The sequence below is a fragment of the Prionailurus bengalensis genome, chromosome A1, assembly GCF_016509475.1.
Source record: "Prionailurus bengalensis isolate Pbe53 chromosome A1, Fcat_Pben_1.1_paternal_pri, whole genome shotgun sequence".
In the NCBI taxonomy this organism is placed as follows: Eukaryota; Metazoa; Chordata; class Mammalia; order Carnivora; family Felidae; genus Prionailurus; species Prionailurus bengalensis.
This window is the reverse complement of record NC_057343.1, coordinates 109,319,051-109,337,850: the sequence shown is the minus strand read 5'-3', so window position 1 is coordinate 109,337,850 and position 18,800 is coordinate 109,319,051. Positions and strand designations below refer to the sequence as shown.

The window sequence follows — 18,800 nt, the reverse complement described above, 5'->3', positions numbered from 1 at the left end:
AGCCAACGTCACGGAGAAGGACCGTGACCCGAGCTCGTTCCCCCTTCACTTCCCCAACCACCTCTATTCCCCGCCCCTCCCCTCCTTTCCGCGCACACCCCGCCCCGTGAGCTGCCACGTGAGGGAATCCACTCGTTAGCCTATGGGGGCCAGCTCCGCCCCACGCCCCCGCCTTGCCCCCTGCTCTGCGCGCCGCCACGTGATGCGGCTCACCGCCAGCCAATGGACGCCGGTCTTGCCTCGCGCCCCGCCCCGCGCGCCGTGGCCGTTTGAAGTGACTAATTTCTGTCATATGACTGAGGCGCTCATGGGGGTGGCGGGGCGGCTCTAGGAGCGGGGGCCTAGCAATCGCCCTAAGGAACAACCCTGATCTGGCCGTGGTCAGCATGGCCCCTACGCTGTTCCAGAAGCTCTTCAGCAAGAGGAGCGGGCTGGGCGCGCCCGGTCGGGACGCTCGAGACCCAGATTGCGCGTTCAGGTAGGGCGCTGCGGGGCGGGGGGGCGCGGAGCCGATGGCCTTGTGGGCTTGGGGCTCCAGATGTGCAGGGGCCTTCGGTGTTCGTGTCCGCGCGGCATTGCTGCACGGGTACTTGGACCTGGGCCTCAGTGAGGCGGGGCTGGGCAGCTGGGGACTTGTGCTAGAGGGCTAGAGCGAGGTCCTGCCTCCCCACCACCCCTATCCCTCCGCTGGCCCCTTCCCCCACCTCCCGGTCTGTTTGTTTATGTCCTGCCCGACTTCCACGCGCGGCTGTGCCTTCCCCACCGACCACCGCGGCCTGAGCGTAGGGTCCACACTCCTTCCTGGAAGCGAGTAGAGTTGGGAGCGGGCTGGGTTGGATCTCAGCCTCCGTCCTCTGGGCTGAGAAGTTCTCCCCTCCTCCTAGCGACCAAGTCGCCCTCTGGGTGTTCCATTCCCCTTACTCGCTGTTGTGGAGAGAGCTGCACGTTTTGGGCAACCTTCTGAGGGTAGAAGACTAGAGGAGCAAGTAGGCAAGGTGCCATTCTTTCAGGTTTCTTGGAAACGTATACTGGAGGTGTGCAGTTGCCGGAACGAGCGATCTTAGTGTTATCGAAGGAGAAAGATGAAACCTAAGAGGTTATGGTTACTACTGACTGGACTGATTCAGATGAAGCACGGTCTTAGAATTGACCATCGAATCATCCCGTTAGAATTTACCAAAAATAAGTCTAAAAATTGAAAACGATAGCAAAATCTTTTGTGGTATTACAGGCTTTGTTCATTTTTGGTTGCACTACCTGTTGCTGGCAGAAAAAACTTAGTAGAATTGTAAGATTTAATGTAATAGAAACGTGAATTCAAGGTAAAATTTTGTCTCCAAACCGCATTTGAAGAAGAGGTTATGTCTTTCACATAGCCTTCATACTTGCTGCGGTGTGGAAACTTGTAAATATAACTGGGCTAAATGTCACGTAGCACTCAAACCTGGTAGGACAGCAGAGAGCCCAGTTGTTCAGTAGTAGTAGGAAAAAATGAGAGTCTGTTAAATTTTGCAACAGGCAAAAGTTTGAAATGACTGTACCACACTGGTACAAGGTTTTGATATTCTTAAAATTGTTCACTCTCTTTGTAATGAAGGTCACATTATTAAACATTGAGTAATACATGTGGAATTGTAGTATTAAATGGAAAGAAATTCACTGACTTTTAGAGGAAGAAAAATCTCAGTATGGACATTTTGGAAAGGTGTTTATTTAGTAAAAGATGTTTTGCTAGGTTTGGGTCTTTTGCACTTGGAAATAAATGCCTTGCCATGCTCATCTAATAACTTTTAAAAAACATTTCTTTCCTGATTTTCTTTTGAAAGATGAAACTGTAGTCTAGTTAATACTCCATTGAGACATCCAGTAAATCAGGAGTCAGTAGAAAGCAGGTTGAGAATATTATAAAGGTGACACTTGATTAGGCTTTCCATTTCTGGGCAAAGATTGACTTTGGGGTACTCAGGTTTCCAAGGGTCTCAAGTCACTCACTCGTGAAAAAAAATTTTCCTGTCTATTTTTAAAAAATGTAAAGCCTACTATACAGTTGTGTAATAGTACTTTAGAGTTGCCAAAGCACTTTCTCATTAGTTATCTCATGTGATATTTCACAACAACCTTGTGAGATAGACCAAGTAGCAATATAGATAACTATGTGATCCTTTTTCCAGTGGAAGTAAGAATTATGTGTAAGCCCAATAAGTGCAGTAAAATTTAGAAATGATTGCTTTTAAAAATAAAATGTGTACAAGTGTAAATGTGAGAAAATGAAAACTAACATTTACACAGCTAGTAACTTGTATATCTAGTTAGCCCAGGTATTTTTTTTTTAAACAACTTCACTGGGCTATAATTTACATGCAATGAAATTGAGCCATTCTAAGAGCACAGTTCTGTGAATTTTGTTATATGTACACAGTTTTGTACTCACTACCCCAGTGAAGTTTTAGAATACTTCCATCCCCAGAAAGTTCCCTTAAGCCTCTTTGCAGTCCATTCTTAAACTATTGTCACTCAAGGCAGTCCCTTATCTGCTCTAATGACAAAAGGTTTGACTTTTCTAAAATTTCTTATAAATGTGATCATTTAAGACATATGTGATCATATAAGACAGATTTCTTATAAATCTGTCTGGCTTGTTTTAAATCAGAGTGATGATTTTGAGATTCATCTAAGTTGCACTTATCAGTAGTTCTTTCTATTTTGTTGCTGAGTAGTATTCCATTGTATGGATGTACCAAAATATGTTTATCCATTCACTACCAACTGGCAAACATTTGGGTTGTTTCCAGATTTGGGCTGTGATGAACAATGCTGCTATGAACATTTGTGTACAAATCTTTATGCAGACATATGTTTTCATATCTCCTGGATGGTTACCTAGGAGTGGGATTGCTGGGTCACATGCTAGGTATATGCTTAACTTTTTAAAAACTTGGGGTGCCTGGGTCGCTTGGTTAGTTGGTCGTCCAACTCTCGATCTTGGCTCAGGTCATGGTCTCAGGGTCATGAGATCCAGCCCTGCATCCATCTCTGTCCCAACAGCATGGAGCCTGCTTGGGAGATTCTCTGTCCTTTCTCTCTCTGCCACTCCCCCACTCGTGCCTATGCACTCTCTCTCTCTCGAAATAAATAAGTGACCTTCAAAAAGGAAAGAAATTTTTTTTAAAAATTGCTAAACTTTTCTGAAGTAATTGTACCATTTTGTTTTCCCACCGGCAGTGTGTGAAGGTTACAGTTACTCTATCCTCTCCAAAAGCTGATATTGCTGGTCTTTCAAAGGTTTTTTTTTTTTTTTTTGTATTGTAAAAAACACCAACAATATTTACCGTGTTGACCATTTTTGAGTCTTTCTGATTATAGCCATTTTAGTGGATGTAGTGGAATCTTATTGTGGTTTTGATTTGCATTTCCCTAATAACAAATGATGTAACTCAGGTTTTAGAGTAGATTAAAATTTCATTCCAGTATATCATGCTTTCCTTTCTAGAATCCTTTTTTGGTTTTGTTTTGTTTTAGTCAGCTTAAGTTGTTAAATCTGACTTGGACACTGTTAGCCATTGGCAACTAACCATAGGTCAGCGTCTAAGAGTCAGTTTCTAGAGTTAACAATATACAAGGCACAGTGGTAATAAGTCACAGTAGGGCTCTAGGATAGGAGAAACTTGTGATATGAAGCTTTAGGAGCCTTAAAATATTGTGTGCTTATCTAAGCTTCTTGAGCCGGAGATGAGTGTGAAAAATATCACAGGGATATTATTTCAGTGATTTGTAGAATTAAAACAATAACTTGTTTCATAGTTTGGAGAATTTGGGGAAGAAGTTTCTTTTAGGAAAATGAATAGTTTTATGTTTTCTCCATCACACCACTTTGCAATGGAAGAATTAAGTGTAAGTCCAATAACTATAGTGCATATGAAATGATTGCTTTAATTTAAAAATAAAATTTCTGAGAAGAAGTCTACTTTGGAGAAGAAGTTTGTTTCAGAGCTAAATGTCTGTAGGACATAATTAATGTTTAGTTAAAAAATTGTGTATTTTTGTTTTATTCTTAATACGTGAACTTTTGCTCTTCCTGTGTGTATCAGAAATTCTTACCCTGCTGTAACAATCTCTTAATTGTTCTTTTTTCTGTTCCTCTTGCCTTTCTCCAGACTATTCTCAATGTTTCATCCTTTACAAATGCTAATTCTGATTATGATCAGCATGCAAAGTGTTATAGAATTTAATATCTGCATTACAGAGTTATTTTAAGGATTCAAAGAGATAAGTCATGGTTAAGTACTTAATGCAATGCTTATTAGCACATGACATTCAGAAACCAGAAGTTGTTGTGCTATGATGATTCCATGTTTATGTGTAAAACCATTCTGTTTGGGCCCAAGCTCCTTAAAGTGGCTGTATATTGTGTGGCTTTTGCAAAGTTTCTAGCCTTGACCTTGTTTTTAAATTAACTTAAAGTCATTTTTTTTTTTTTTTAAATTTTTTTTTTTCAATGTTTATTTATTTTTGGGACAGAGAGAGACAGAGCATGAACGGGGGAGGGGCAGAGAGAGAGGGAGACACAGAATCGGAAACAGGCTCCAGGCTCTGAGCCATCAGCCCAGAGCCCGACGCGGGGCTCGAACTCAAGGACCGCGAGATCGTGACCTGGCTGAAGTCGGACGCTTAACCGACTGCGCCACCCAGGCGCCCCTTAAAGTCATTTTTAAAAACATAGCCATTATTCTATTATTGTAGATATTTCTTAATATTATCTATTCTTAGGCTATATTAATATTTTCTTAGTTGTTTCAGTATGTCTTTTTGCAGTGGCTTTGTTTGGATTAGAATCTTAAAAGGGTCTGTATATTATATTTGCAGTTACGTTGCTTAAGTAATTTTGATTCTATAACATCCCTCTCACCCTTTTAAAATAGGATTTGTTGCTGAAATTGGGTTATTTTTCCTTTAAAATTTCCCACATTCTTTATGTTTGCTTTCTTATGGGTTTCTTTAATTCAGTGCTTCCCAGCAATGTGTGTTTTAACCAGTTCCTTCCAGGTTATTCTCATGCTCAAGATTGAGGACCACTGCTTTAGCTTATTATCTATTTCCTGAGAACTGGTAGTTAGATACTTTATTAGATTCAGGTCCAGGTTTGTTTGTTTTTTTTTAATAAAAATATACCATAGATGTTTTTCGTATACTTCCTTTCGATTAGAATTACATAGTGTCAAGTTGTCCCCCTTTTAGTGATGCTTAGATTGATGAGTAATTTCACATTGTATCAGCCTTGTTTTTCTATTATAAGATTCTCCTTTCCTGAATGGTTTTAGCATCTTTTGTTGATTATTGTCTGAATCCTCTATCTTGTTAGGAATTGTGAAATGGTGATATCCTGATTCTTTAATTCTTCCCACATTTATTTCCTGGAAGAGATTTCTCTTACCACCTATTTGGCTACTCTTTGCTATAGGAAAGGTAACATATATTTGATTGTTTGCCTTTATCATTTGTCAGAATAATTTATAATGAATTGTTCGGTGAAAGTTTTCACTTTAATTTTCATTTTTTGTCATCACAAGCTTCTGGATTTTGATGTATTTTAATTCCTTATAGTCCAAATTGTCCCGTATTTGGCCCATAGAAGACTTTTCAAGTTGACTTCTGTGCCCTTGTGCCATGATCTTTTTAATCTTTGATAATTTCTGCTTTCCTTTGGCCTTTTCTTAATCCCCTCTCCCTCTTCTATGATTTTATCACCTTGGACATGTTTTAGATTCTCTGATGTGCTATGCTGTCCTATTCTCTGTTCTTGACATAGTCGTGTATATCTTTTTTGATTGGCATTTTTTTAGTGATCATTTATCCTAATTGTCCTTCCTCCAGGAAGCTTTTTCTGATTTCTCCCAGACTGAGTTGGGTTTCGCTGCAGTTTTCTCCCATAGCTTAATGCATTTCCTACCGTGATATCTGTTAAAATTGTCATTATGTGTCCATATCTCTCTTTTTTGCTTGCTTGTGTTCTCTTCAACTTCAAGGTGGGTTTAGAGTTAGAACCCTGTAGAGCCGCCTGTTGGATTGTTTGTGGGAAACAGATACCTAGGTTTCTGCCTGGAGCCTTTAGATTGGTGCCATTTTTTGAGGGAGAAGATACAAGATTGTAGAGGCATGTTTTGACTAGTGTATCAGCAGCAGCTTTCCCCCCTTATTCTGTATCATAAGGCATGATTTATATTCATCACAGCTCTTTTTACAACTTACCATCCATCTCCCCCAAGTTCACATTGTTGTGCCAATATACAGCACAGTGCCTGAACATATGCTTAGTAAATATATGTAGAATGTATGTATGAAATAATTTCAAAGGCAGAGGGAGAGTCAAAAGTTCTATTTTGGACATTTGGTCTAGTTTTACTTGCCACTGAGATATCCACTTCGAGATGTCCAGTTGACAGTTCAATGAAGTAAATCGAGAATTCATGGCAGAGGTTGATTCACAATAGAGTTGTGACTGGAGATAGGAATTTGGGTTTATGGTTAATATTAAAACTAAGGGGAGGGATGAGATCATCTAGGAAAAGGTGTAGATTGGGTATTGGAAAGAACAGGGCTTTGCTCTGAAGAAATTTTAAAAGTACAGATGTAGGAGAAGAAAGTCTTTTCTACAGAAGAAAATGGCACGAGAAACCATGGGAAAGCCAGGGGTGTGTGGTGTTAGGAAAGCTCCAAGGGGGAAGTGTTTGAAGAAGGATGGTATGATGAACTCTTTTGTATGCTGGTTGCTGACAGGTCTTGTGAGATGACCAAGAGAAAAGTATCTATTGGATTTGTCATGTTGGAGATAATTAGTGACCTTAATTTTTTTTTTTTTTTTTTGAGATGAGCATGTTTAGGGGAGAAAGATAGATGTGGAGTAAATGAGGTGAAAAATGGCTTCACTGCTAACGCTTTTTATTTTTGTAGGCGAAACCTTCTTTAATGCTTTGTTATGTTTTTCACTTTCAGTATTCTGATTTTGTGTCACATTTTAAGCTTCTGAAGTTCTTAAGCTGGCTTTTTAATGTCAATATTTGTAAGAATTGCATTTGAGAAATTTTGGTTTTTTTCACTGTGCTTTCTAAATATTTGCTGCATTTACAAGGGCTTTTGTTATTTAAAAAATACCACTTTTCCATAAATCGTACCTTTTAATTCTATATTAGAAATAGTAGAAAGTTTTAATAGTCTTTACAGAGAATCCTGTGGGATCATACTTTTCTTATTAAAGCGAGAAGCTGAGAATTGTAAGTAATTACATGTTAATGCTCTTTGGCAGTAATATTTGGTCATAAGAGTCTAACTTTGCAGAGAATTGCAAACATATTTTATTGTTAACTTGTTTTGCTTTTCTGTCTCTAAGTAGTAGTATTAGATTTATTTTTCAGAACCATGTTTACTGAAGGAAAATAGGTGATTGAAATACAGCTTCAGTATTCAGATTGTAAAACTTGGACCTCAAAGGGACATTTTAAGATAGAGGTGTGGGAAGATCCTGAACTCACCTTCTCTCACTGGACACAGCAAATCTATAGCTACATTTGAAATAACTTCCTCTGGAAAAGTTCTGAAAACCAGACAAACAGTTCTTCCACGGCAAAGAACAAAAGGGCCACATTGAGATGAGTAGGCGAGGCAGAGATAACACTCTTGCCAGAAATCCCGGCCCTGACCTTACACTGACCTGCAATCAGGAGGGATCCTAAAAATCTTTCCCCTGAGGAGCAAGTGTTTTGTGCTCCACATCAGGTACCCCAACCCTTGGATTCTGCACTATAGAAACAAGTCCCCAAAGTGTAAGACCAGTGGAGACTATGTCCAGGAGAACCATTGAACTGTAGGAAATGGAGAACCTCCTCTTAAAGGTCTTGTAGGCAGACTCACTCACCCTAGGAGCTAGCAAAAAATGAGCAGATTGAAAAGCACCTGGACCATATGTGAAGGAGAAAGTCTTAGTCTTTATTCTTAAAGGGACTGCCAGAAGGGCAGGAATCTGTTGGTACTCTCTCTGGCCACAGAATTGCTGGTGGGTGCTATTTTTGTCATCTCAGTCTCTCTTGTAAATGCCAGCATTTGTGAGCACCACTTTGGCAATGTCCTAACCTGTTAGTGCAGGTGGGTGTGCTCCACCCCCCATGTGCCATATCACAGTCAGCCTGCAAGCATCTCACACCCCCTGAGCTGCAGCTGCACTATAGCTGGCTGGGCAAGTACCCTGCACCTCTGTGCCACAGCTGTCTGGGTAAGTACACCCCACTCCCCACATTGTAGCTGCAGCTTTGTCATATCCAGATGTTGTATTCAGCCCACATGGGGGGTGCCCGTTAAGTGCCTAGCTCTGGTTGCCGGGTGGAAGGGGGTTTGAGCTTCTGGGCCCCACATGTCATTTCTTACAAAAGGCCATTTCTTTAAGACTGTGAGAGGTAGCTATTTCACCTAATGTGAAGAATTAGAATTGGGTAAAATGAATAGTTAGAAAAATATGTTCTAGACAAAAGAACAAGACAGAATCTCAGAAAAAGACTTCACTGAGGCGGAGGTAAGTAATCTACTTGATAAAGAGTTCAAAGTAATGGTTATAAATATGATCACTAAACTCAAAAGGGAAATGAATGAACACAGTGAAAACTTCAAAAAATATACAAAATATATTTTGTATAACATATACAAAATATACAAAAAATATACAAAGAAAGGAGCAAAAAGAAGTCACAGAGTTGAAGAATACAGAAACTGAACTGGAAAATATATTAGAGGAGTTTATCATCAAACTGGATGAAGCAGAAGAATGAATCAGTGTGCTAGAAGACAAAGCAACGAAAAGTTACCTAGACAGCAGCAAAAAGAATTTTTAAAAGTGAAGATGCCTTAAGGGAACTTTGCAACAACATCAAGCAGAATAACATCCACGTTATAGGGACCCTAGAAGGAGAGAGAGAAAGGAGCAGAACAATTGCTTGAAGAAATAATGGCTGAAAACTTCCTCATTCTGGGTTAGGAAACAGACACTCAGGCCCAGGAATCCCAGAGAATTCTAAATAAGATAAAGAGATCACACCGAAACACATTATAATTAAAATGTCAAAAGTTAAAGAGAGACTTAAAAGCAGCAAGAGAGGGGCGCCTGGGTGGCGCAGTCGGTTAAGCATCCGACTTCAGCCAGGTCACGATCTCGCAGTCCGTGAGTTCGAGCCCCGCGTCGGGCTCTGGGCTGATGGCTCGGAGCCTGGAGCCTGTTTCCGATTCTGTGTCTCCCTCTCTCTCTGCCCCTCCCCCGTTCATGCTCTGTCTCTCTTTGTCCCCCCCAAAAAAAACAACAAAAAAACACGTTGAAAAGCAGCAAGAGAAAAACAATGCTCTATACGAGGGAAACCCCATAGTACTAGAGGCAGATTTTTCAGCAGAAACTTTCTAGGCTAGAAGAGCATGGTGTGACCTATTCAAAGTACTGAAAGGAGAAAACCTGCAATTAAGAATTCACTACCTAGCAAGGTTATCTTTAAAAAATTTTTTTTTAAATGTTTATTTATTTTGAGGGAGAGAGAGAATGCGAGCAGGGGAGGAGCAGAGAGAGGGGGAGATACAGAATCTGAAGAAGGCTCCAGGCTCTGAGCTGTCAGCACAGAGCCCGATGTGGGGCTTGAACTCACGAATCGCGAGATCATGACCTGAGTTGAAGTCGGATGCTTAACTGACTGAGTCACCCAGATGCCCCAAGGTTATATTTTAGAATAGGATTTTTTCCAATAAGCAAAAGCTGATAGAGTTCATTACCAGCAACCAGCTTTATAAGAAATGCTGAAGGGATTTCTTTAAGGGGAAAATAAATGGCTAATTAATTATGATAAAAATTAATGATAAACATAGTAAAGCTAAAATCTCATTGGAAAATATAAATATACAGTAAAGGTAGTGGCTTAATCACATAAAACTAGTATGAATATCAAGAGATGAAACTAAGACTACAATAACTTACTCAGGGATACATAAAATAAAAATGTGTAAGCTGCAATATCAAAAACATAAAACATTGTGGAAGAATAAAAATGTACATTTTTGGAATATATTCAAATGTAAGTTACTATCAACTCAAAATAGACTGTTGTATAGAGGATGTTATATGAGAACTTCATGGTAATCACAAAGCAAAACCTTGTAGTAAACGTATAAAAGAAAATGAGAAAGGAATCTAAACATAACAATAAGAAATTATCAAGAAAGTTACCAAGAGTGAAGAAAAAAAGAGAAGAACAGAGAGGAATTACAAAAACAACCATAAAACAGTTAATAAAGTGGCAATAAATACACACCTATCAATAATTACTTTAAGTGTAAATGAACTAATTTACCAACCCAAAGACATAGAGTGGCTCAGAGGATTTTAAAAAAGACTTATCTGTATGCTGCCTATAAGAGACTCACTCCAGAATAAGGACACACAGAGACTGAAAATAGAGGGATGGAAAAAGATATTCCATGCAAATGGAGATGAAAACAAAGCTGACGTAGTTGTCCTTCTATCAAAATGGAATGGATAAAGAAATTGTGGTTTATATACACAATGGAATATTACGTGGCAATGAGAAAAAATGAAATATGGCCTTTTGTAGCAACGTGGATGGAACTGGAGAGTGTGATGCTAAGTGAAATAAGCCATACAGAGAAAGACAGATACCATACGGTTTCACTCTTATGTGGATCCTGAGAAACTTAACAGGAACCCATGGGGGAGGGGAAGGAAAAAAGAAAAAAAAGAGGTTAGAATGGGAGAGAGCCAAAGCATAAGAGACTGTTAAAAACTGAGAACAAACTGAGGGTTGATGGGGGGTGGGAGGGAGGAGAGGGTGGGTGATGGGTATTGAGGAGGGCACCTTTTGGGATGAGCACTGGGTGTTGTATGGAAACCAATTTGTCAATAAATTTCATTAAAAAAAAAAAAAGGACTTGAAAACAAAGAATGTAATAAAAGACAGGAGCAATGCATAATGATAAAGTGGTTAATTTAGCAAGAAGATACAGCATTTATAAACATATATGTGCTTGGCATAGAAGCACTAAAATACATAAAGCACATATTGAAAGACTTGATGAGAGAAATTGACCACAGAATAATAGTAGGCAACATTAATACCCCACTTATGTCAATGGATAGATAATCTAGACGATACTGATAAGGAAACATTGGTTTTAAATGATATGTTAGACCAGATGGATTTAATAGATATATAGAGAGAACATGCCATCCAAAAGTTGCAGAATACACATTCTTGTCAAGTCCACATGAAACATTTTCCAGGATAGATCACATTAGGTCCCAGAACAACTCCGAATAAGTTCAAGAAAATTGAAAGCATATAAGCATTTTTTCAACCACAGTAATATAAAACCGGAAATCAATTACAAGAAGAAAAATGGAAAAACCATAAAAATGTGATTGAGGAAATCAAAGGAGAAATAAAAGAATATCTAGAGACAAATGAAAACCGAAATATGATATATCAAAATCTTTGGGATGCAACAGAAGTGGTTATAGAAGGGAATTTCATAGCAAGAAAGACCTGCCTCAAGAAACATGAAAAATCTCAAACAATCTAACTTTACATGTAAAGGAAATAGAAAAAAAAGAACAAGTGATACCCAAGTAAGTGGAAGGAAGGAAATAATAAAGATCTGAGTGGGTATCAATGAGGTGGAGACAAAAAGACAATAGAAAAGATCAGTGATGCTAAGAACTGGTTCTTTGGAAAGATAAAAATGACAAACATTTAGCTAGACTTCCTAAGAGAAAAAAAGATGGCTCACATGAATGAAATCAGAAATGAGAGAGAAGTTACAACTGATATTACAGAATGCAAAAAATCAGAAAAAAACTACTGTGAACAATTATACATCAATAAATTGAACAACCTAGAAGAGATGGATAAATCCCTAGAAGCTTACAATCTTCCACTTGGATCCTTGGGCTGTTTCCATATCTTGGCTATTGCAAATAATGCTGCCATAAACAGGGGTGCACGTATCCCTTTGAATCAGTATTTTTGTATTCTTTGGGTAAATAACCAGTAGTGCAGTTGTTGGATCATAGGGTAGTTCTATTTTTAACTTTTTGAGGAACCTCCACTCTTTTCCAGAGTGGCTGAACCAGTTTGCATTCCCCAAAACAGTGCAGCAGAGTTCCCCTTTCTCAGCATCATGGCCAACACCTATTGTTTCTTGTGTTGTTGATGTTAGTCATATGACAGGTATGAGGTGATATCTTACTGTTGTTTTGATGTGCATTTCCCTAATGATGAATGATGTTGAGCATCTTTTCATGTGTCTGTTGGCCATCTGTATGTCTCCTTTGGAGAAATGTCTTTTCATGTCTTCTACCTATTTTAAGTTGGATTATTGGTTTTTTGGGTGTTAAGTTTTATAAGTTCTTTGTATATTTTGGATGCTAACCCTTTATCAGGTATGTCATTTGCAAATATCTTCTCGCATTCTGTCAGTTGCCTTTTAGGTTTGCTGATTGTTTCCTTAGCTGTTGATTGTTTTGTTGATTGTTTCATTTTTTAAATTATTTTTAATGTTTATTTTTGAGAGAGAGGGAGAGAGTGCAAGCATGAGCAGGGGAGAGGCAGAGAGGGACACAGCATCTGAAGTGGGCTCTGCACTGACAGCAGTGAGCCTGGTGTGGGGCTTGAACTCACGAACTGCAAGATTCTAAACCTGACCTCTAAACCCAGGTGATTAAAAGTGGTGAGAGTGGACCTCCTTGTCTTCTTCCTGAACTTAGAGGAAAAGCTATTTTTCCCTTATTAAGGATAATGGTAACTCTGGGTTTTTTAATAGATGGTCTTTATTATGTTGAGGTATGTTTACTCTAAACCTGTTTTGTTGAGAGTTTTTTTTTTTTTTATCACGAATGGATGTTGTACTTTGTCAACTGGTTTTTCTGCTTCTATTGTAATGATCACGTGGCTTTTATCTTATCTCCTGTTGATGTGATGTATCACACTCATTGATTTGTGAATATTGAAACACACTTGCAACCCCTTGACTGTGGTGATTTTTATTTTTAAAAAAAAAATTTTTTTTTTCAACGTTTTATTTATTTTTGGGACAGAGAGAGACAGAGCATGAACAGGGGAGGGGCAGAGAGAGAGGGAGACACAGAATCGGAAACAGGCTCCAGGCTCTGAGCCATCAGCCCAGAGCCTGACGCGGGGCTCGAACTCACGGACCGCGAGATCGTGACCTGGCTGAAGTCGGACGCTTAACTGACTGCGCCACCCAGGCGCCCCGACTGTGGTGATTTTTAAAATGAATTGTTTAATTTGGTTTGCTGGTGTTTTACTGAGAATTTTTGCATCTCTGTTCATTAGGGATATTGGCCTGTAGTTCTCCTTTTTAGTGGTATCTTTTATCTGGTTTTGGTATCAGGGTAATGCTGACCTCAGAATGAATTTGAAAGTTTTCCTTCCTCTTCTAATTTTTGGAAGAGTTTAAGAAGAATAGGTGTTAGCTCTTTTTTATAGCCGTCTAGTCCTGGACTTTTGTTTGTTGGGATTTTTTGTATTACTGACTCAGTTTCTTTTCTGGTCATTGGTTGGTTCAATTTTCTGTTTCCTCCTGTTTAAGTTTTGATAGTTTGTATGTTTTTACCCTTTTCTTCTAGGTCATCCAATTTGTTGGCATATAGTTTTTCATAATATTCTCTGTTTGTTTTTCTATGGTGTTGGTTACTTCTTCTCTCTCATTTGTGATTTTATTTGAGCCCTTACTCTTTTTCTTGAAAAGTTTGGCTGGAGCTTTATTAATTTTATTGATTTTTTTTTTTCCCAAAGAACCAGCTCTTGGTTTCACTGATCTGTTGTATTGTTATTTTAGTTTCTGTGTGATTTATTTTTGCTCTCATCTTTATTATTTTCTTCATTCTGCTGGTTTTAGGTTTTTTTGTTGTTCTTTTTCTAGTTTGTTGAGGTATAAGGTTAAGCTGTGTGTTTGAAATTTTTCTTGCTTCTTAAGGTAGGCCTGTGTTGTATAAACTTCCCTCTTAGAACCACTTTTGCTGCATCCTAGAGGTTTTGGACTGTTGTGTCTTCATTTTTATTTGTTTCCATATTTTTTTTTATTTCTTCTTTGTTTCTTTGTTGACTTATTCATTGTTTAGTAGCATGTTATTTAACCTTCATGTGTTTGTGATCTTTCTAGATTTTTTCTTGTGGTTGACTTCTAGTTTCATAGCATTATGGCCAGACAATATGCATGGTATGATTTCAGTCCTCTTTAATTTGTTGAGGTTTGTTTTGCGGGCTAATATGTGATCTGTTCTGGAGAATGTTCTGTGTGTGTTTGAATAGAATGTGCATTATGCTGTTTTGCAATGGAATGTTCTGAATATATTTGTTAAATTCATCTGTTCCTGTGTGTCATTCAGAGCCATTGTTTACTTGTTGATGTTCTGTTTAGATAATCTGTCTATTAATGTAAGCAGGGTGTTAAAGTCCCCTAGCATTATTGTATTATTATCAACTAGTTCCTTTATTTTATTTATTTTTTATTTGCTGTTTTATGTATTTAGGTGCTCCTCTGTTGGTTGAGTGCATTAATATTTACAGTTGTTAGATCTTCTTGTTGGATTATCTTCTTTATTATTATATAGTGTCCTTTTTTGTCTCTTGTTACTGTCTTTGTTTTGAAGTCTATTTTGTTTGATATAAGCTTTGTTACTCTGGTTTCCCTTTGATACATATTTCCATGATAGATGTTTCTCCATACCCTCACTTTAAATCTGCAGGTGTATATAGTCTAAAATGGGTCTCTTGTAGGCAGCATATAGATGGGTCTTGTTTTTTTTTAATCCATTTTATCACCGTGTGTCTTTTGAGGGGAGAATTTAGTCCATTTACATTCAAAATAATTATTGCTAGTTATGCATTTATTGCCATATTATTGCTTATTTTGTGGTTTCTGTAGATTTTTTTCATTTCTTGTCTTTATTTCATGGTTTTTTGATTTTTAAGTGATATATTTTGATTGTTTTCATTTTATTCTTTGCATATTTATTAGTGGTTTTTGACAAATGGTTGCCGTTAGTTTTTTATATAACCTCTAATGCATATAGCAGTCTATATAATAAGTTGATGGTCATTTAAGTTTGAACCCATTCTTTCCTTTTCTCCCCATGTTTTAAGAGTATGTTATTGTATTTTTTTTTTAATGTTTATTTACTTTTGAGAGAGAGAGAGAGAGCGCTAGCAGGGGAGGGGCAGAGAGAGAGAGGGAGACACAGAATCTGAAACAGGTTCCAGGCTCTGAGCTGTCACCACAGAGCCTGATATGGCGCTTGAACTCAAGAATGGCAAGATCATGACCTGAGCCGAAGTTGGATGCTTAACCGATTGAGCCACTCAGGTGCTCTTGTTATTGTATTTAAAAAAAAAAATTTTTTTTTACATTTATTCATTTTTCTTGAGGGAGGGATGGAGGGAGGGATAGGAAGAGAGAGAGAGAGAGAGAAAGAGAGAGGATGAGTGGGGTAGGGGCAGAGAGCAAGGGAGAGAGAATTCCAAGCAGGCTCCACGCTGTCAGTGAAGAGCCTGACATGGGGCTTGAACTTATGAAACATGAGATCATGACCTGAGCTGAGATCAAGAGTCAGATGCCCAACTGACTGAGCCACCCAGGTGCCCCATATTATATTTTATATCCTTTTTTTTTTTTTTTTCTTTCCTGGTGTTTATTTACAAGGGTGTAAAATACTTGATAGAGAAATTAAGACACAGAAAACAATAATACTAAATTGTTATAGAATATTGTTATAAATCAACCGTAAGTGTTTTAGATTATGAAAACCTTGTAATTGCTAGGAAATAATTTGCTGAAGGATTGTCCCAAACTGGAAGATCTGTGGTTTCAGTGAGTCAGTATACACATTTTACAAAATTGCGTACTTGGTGGTGGTGCACTTGCAGCAGTCATTTTCTTTACCACTTGTCCATAGAATATATAAATTCAGATTCTGAAATACATGGAGCTAATCTTTTAATTCTGAGCCTTAATAAGTATTATTCCCTCTGACGAGGTAGAATGTTCTCATTAGGAGTCACATGTCTGATTCCTTTATATGCCAATTCAGATGCTACTTCTGGGTAGCTCATCCCAACTGCTTCCCCCATAGACACCTAGCCTTGGAGTCTCTTTGTGCTCGCCCTGTACTCGTTCCCACCATGTCTTCTTCATCCTGGTTAGTTTCTTTGAATTTTGTTAGCTCAAACCAAAACCCTCCAAAGAATGCTTGATTGCTCATTTTTTTTTCACTACCTTATGCTCCATCCCTGTTTATTTTTTATTTTTTTTTTTTCTGAAATTTATTGACAAATTGGTTTCCATACAACACCCAGTGCTCATCCCAAAAGGTGCCCTCCTCAATACCCATCACCCACCCTCTCCTCCCTCCCACCCCCCATCAACCCTCAGTTTGTTCTCAGTTTTTAACAGTCTCTTATGCTTTGGCTCTCTCCCATTCTAACCTCTTTTTTTTTTTTTTTTTCCTTCCCCTCCCCCATGGGTTCCTGTTAAGTTTCTCAGGATCCACATAAGAGTGAGACCATATGGTATCTGTCTTTCTCTGTATGGCTTATTTCACTTAGCATCACACTCTCCAGTTCCATCCACGTTGCTACAAAAGGCCATATTTCATTTTTTCTCATTGCCATGTAATATTCCATTGTGTATATAAACCACAATTTCTTTATCCATTCATCAGTTGATGGACATTTAGGCTCTTTCCATAATTTGGCTATTGTTGAGAGTGCTGCTATGAACATTGGTGTACAAGTGGCCCTATGCATCAGTGCTCCTGTATCCCTTGGATAAATTCCTAGCAGTGCTATTGCTGGGTCATAGGGTAGGTCTATTTTTAATTTTCTGAGGAACCTCCACACTGCTTTCCAGAGCGGCTGCACCAATTTGCATTCCCACCAACAGTGCAAGAGGGTTCCCGTTTCTCCACATCCTCTCCAGCATCTATAGTCTCCTGATTTGTTCATTTTGGCCACTCTGACTGGCGTGAGGTGATACCTGAGTGTGGTTTTGATTTGTATTTCCCTGATAAGGAGCGACGCTGAACATCTTTTCATGTGCCTGTTGGCCATCCGGATGTCTTCTTTAGAGAAGTGTCTATTCATGTTTTCTGCCCATTTCTTCACTGGGTTATTTGTTTTTCGGGTGTGGAGTTTGGTGAGCTCTTTATAGATTTTGGATACTAGCCCTTTGTCCGATATGTCATTTGCGAATATCTTTTCCCATTCCGTTGGTTGCCTTTTAGTTTTGTTGGTTGTTTCCTTTGCTGTGCAGAAGCTTTTTATCTTCATAAGGTCCCAGTAATTCACTTTTGCTTTTAATTCCCTTGCCTTTGGGGATGTGTCGAGTAAGAGATTGCTACGGCTGAGGTCAGAGAGGTCTTTTCCTGCTTTCTCCTCTAAGGTTTTGATGGTTTCCTGTCTCACATTTAGGTCCTTTATCCATTTTGAGTTTATTTTTGTGAATGGTGTGAGAAAGTGGTCTAGTTTCCACCTTCTGCATGTTGCTGTCCAGTTCTCCCAGCACCATTTGTTAAAGAGGCTGTCTTTTTTCCATTGGATGTTCTTTCCTGCTTTGTCAAAGATGAGTTGGCCATACGTTTGTGGGTCTAGTTCTGGGGTTTCTATTCTATTCCATTGGTCTATGTGTCTGTTTTGGTGCCAATACCATGCTGTCTTGATGATGACAGCTTTGTAGTAGAGGCTAAAGTCTGGGATTGTGATGCCTCCTGCTTTGGTCTTCTTCTTCAAAATTCCTTTGGCTATTCGGGGCCTTTTGTGGTTCCATATGAATTTTAGGATTGCTTGTTCTAGTTTCGAGAAGAATGCTGGTGCAATTTTGATTGGGATTGCATTGAATGTGTAGATAGCTTTGGGTAGTATTGACATTTTGACAATATTTATTTTTCCAATCCATGAGCAGGGAATGTCTTTCCATTTCTTTAAATCTTCTTCAATTTCCTTCAGAAGCTTTCTATAGTTTTCAGCATACAGATCCTTTACATCTTTGGTTAGATTTATTCCTAGGTATTTTATGCTTCTTGGTGCAATTGTGAATGGGATCAGTTTCTGTATTTGTCTTTCTGTTGCTTCATTGTTAGTGTATAAGAATGCAACTGATTTCTGTACATTGATTTTGTATCCTGCAACTTTGCTGAATTCCTGTATCAGTTCTAGCAGACTTTTGGTGGAGTCTATCGGATTTTCCATGTATAATATCATGTCATCTGCAAAAAGCGAAAGCTTGACTTCATCTTTGCCAATTTTGATGCCTTTGATTTCCTTTTGTTGTCTGATTGCTGATGCTAGAACTTCCAGCACTATGTTAAACAGCAGCGGTGAGAGTGGGCATCCTTGTCGTGTTCCTGATCTCAGGGAAAAAGCTCTCAGTTTTTCCCCGTTGAGGATGATGTTAGCTGTGGGCTTTTCATAAATGGCTTTTATGATCTTTAAGTATGTTCCTTCTATCCCGACTTTCTCAAGGGTTTTTATTAAGAAAGGGTGCTGGATTTTGTCGAAGGCCTTTTCTGCATCGATTGACAGGATCATATGGTTCTTCTCTCTTTTTTTGTTAATGTGATGTATCACGTTGATTGATTTGCGAATGTTGAACCAGCCCTGCATCCCAGGAATGAATCCCACTTGATCATGGTGAATAATTCTTTTTATATGCCGTTGAATTCGATTTGCTAGTATCTTATTGAGAATTTT

General features: G+C 38.6%; 1 protein-coding gene across 2 annotated transcripts in view; it reads left to right on the top strand.

Annotated features, from left to right (window-relative positions):
* The first annotated feature begins 276 nt into the window (after window positions 1-276).
* The window catches only part of FNIP1 (folliculin interacting protein 1), a 155,602-nt gene continuing 137,078 nt past the window's right edge, over window positions 277-18,800 (top strand). Inside the window, exon 1 of one of the 2 annotated variants that reach the window (XM_043587069.1) lies at window positions 277-478. In XM_043587069.1, the coding sequence (XP_043443004.1) occupies window positions 387-478 (92 nt within the window). In that variant the 5' untranslated portion in view covers window positions 277-386. The remainder of the gene's footprint in view (window positions 479-18,800) is intronic. The other variant, XM_043587060.1, reaches the window with a different exon arrangement.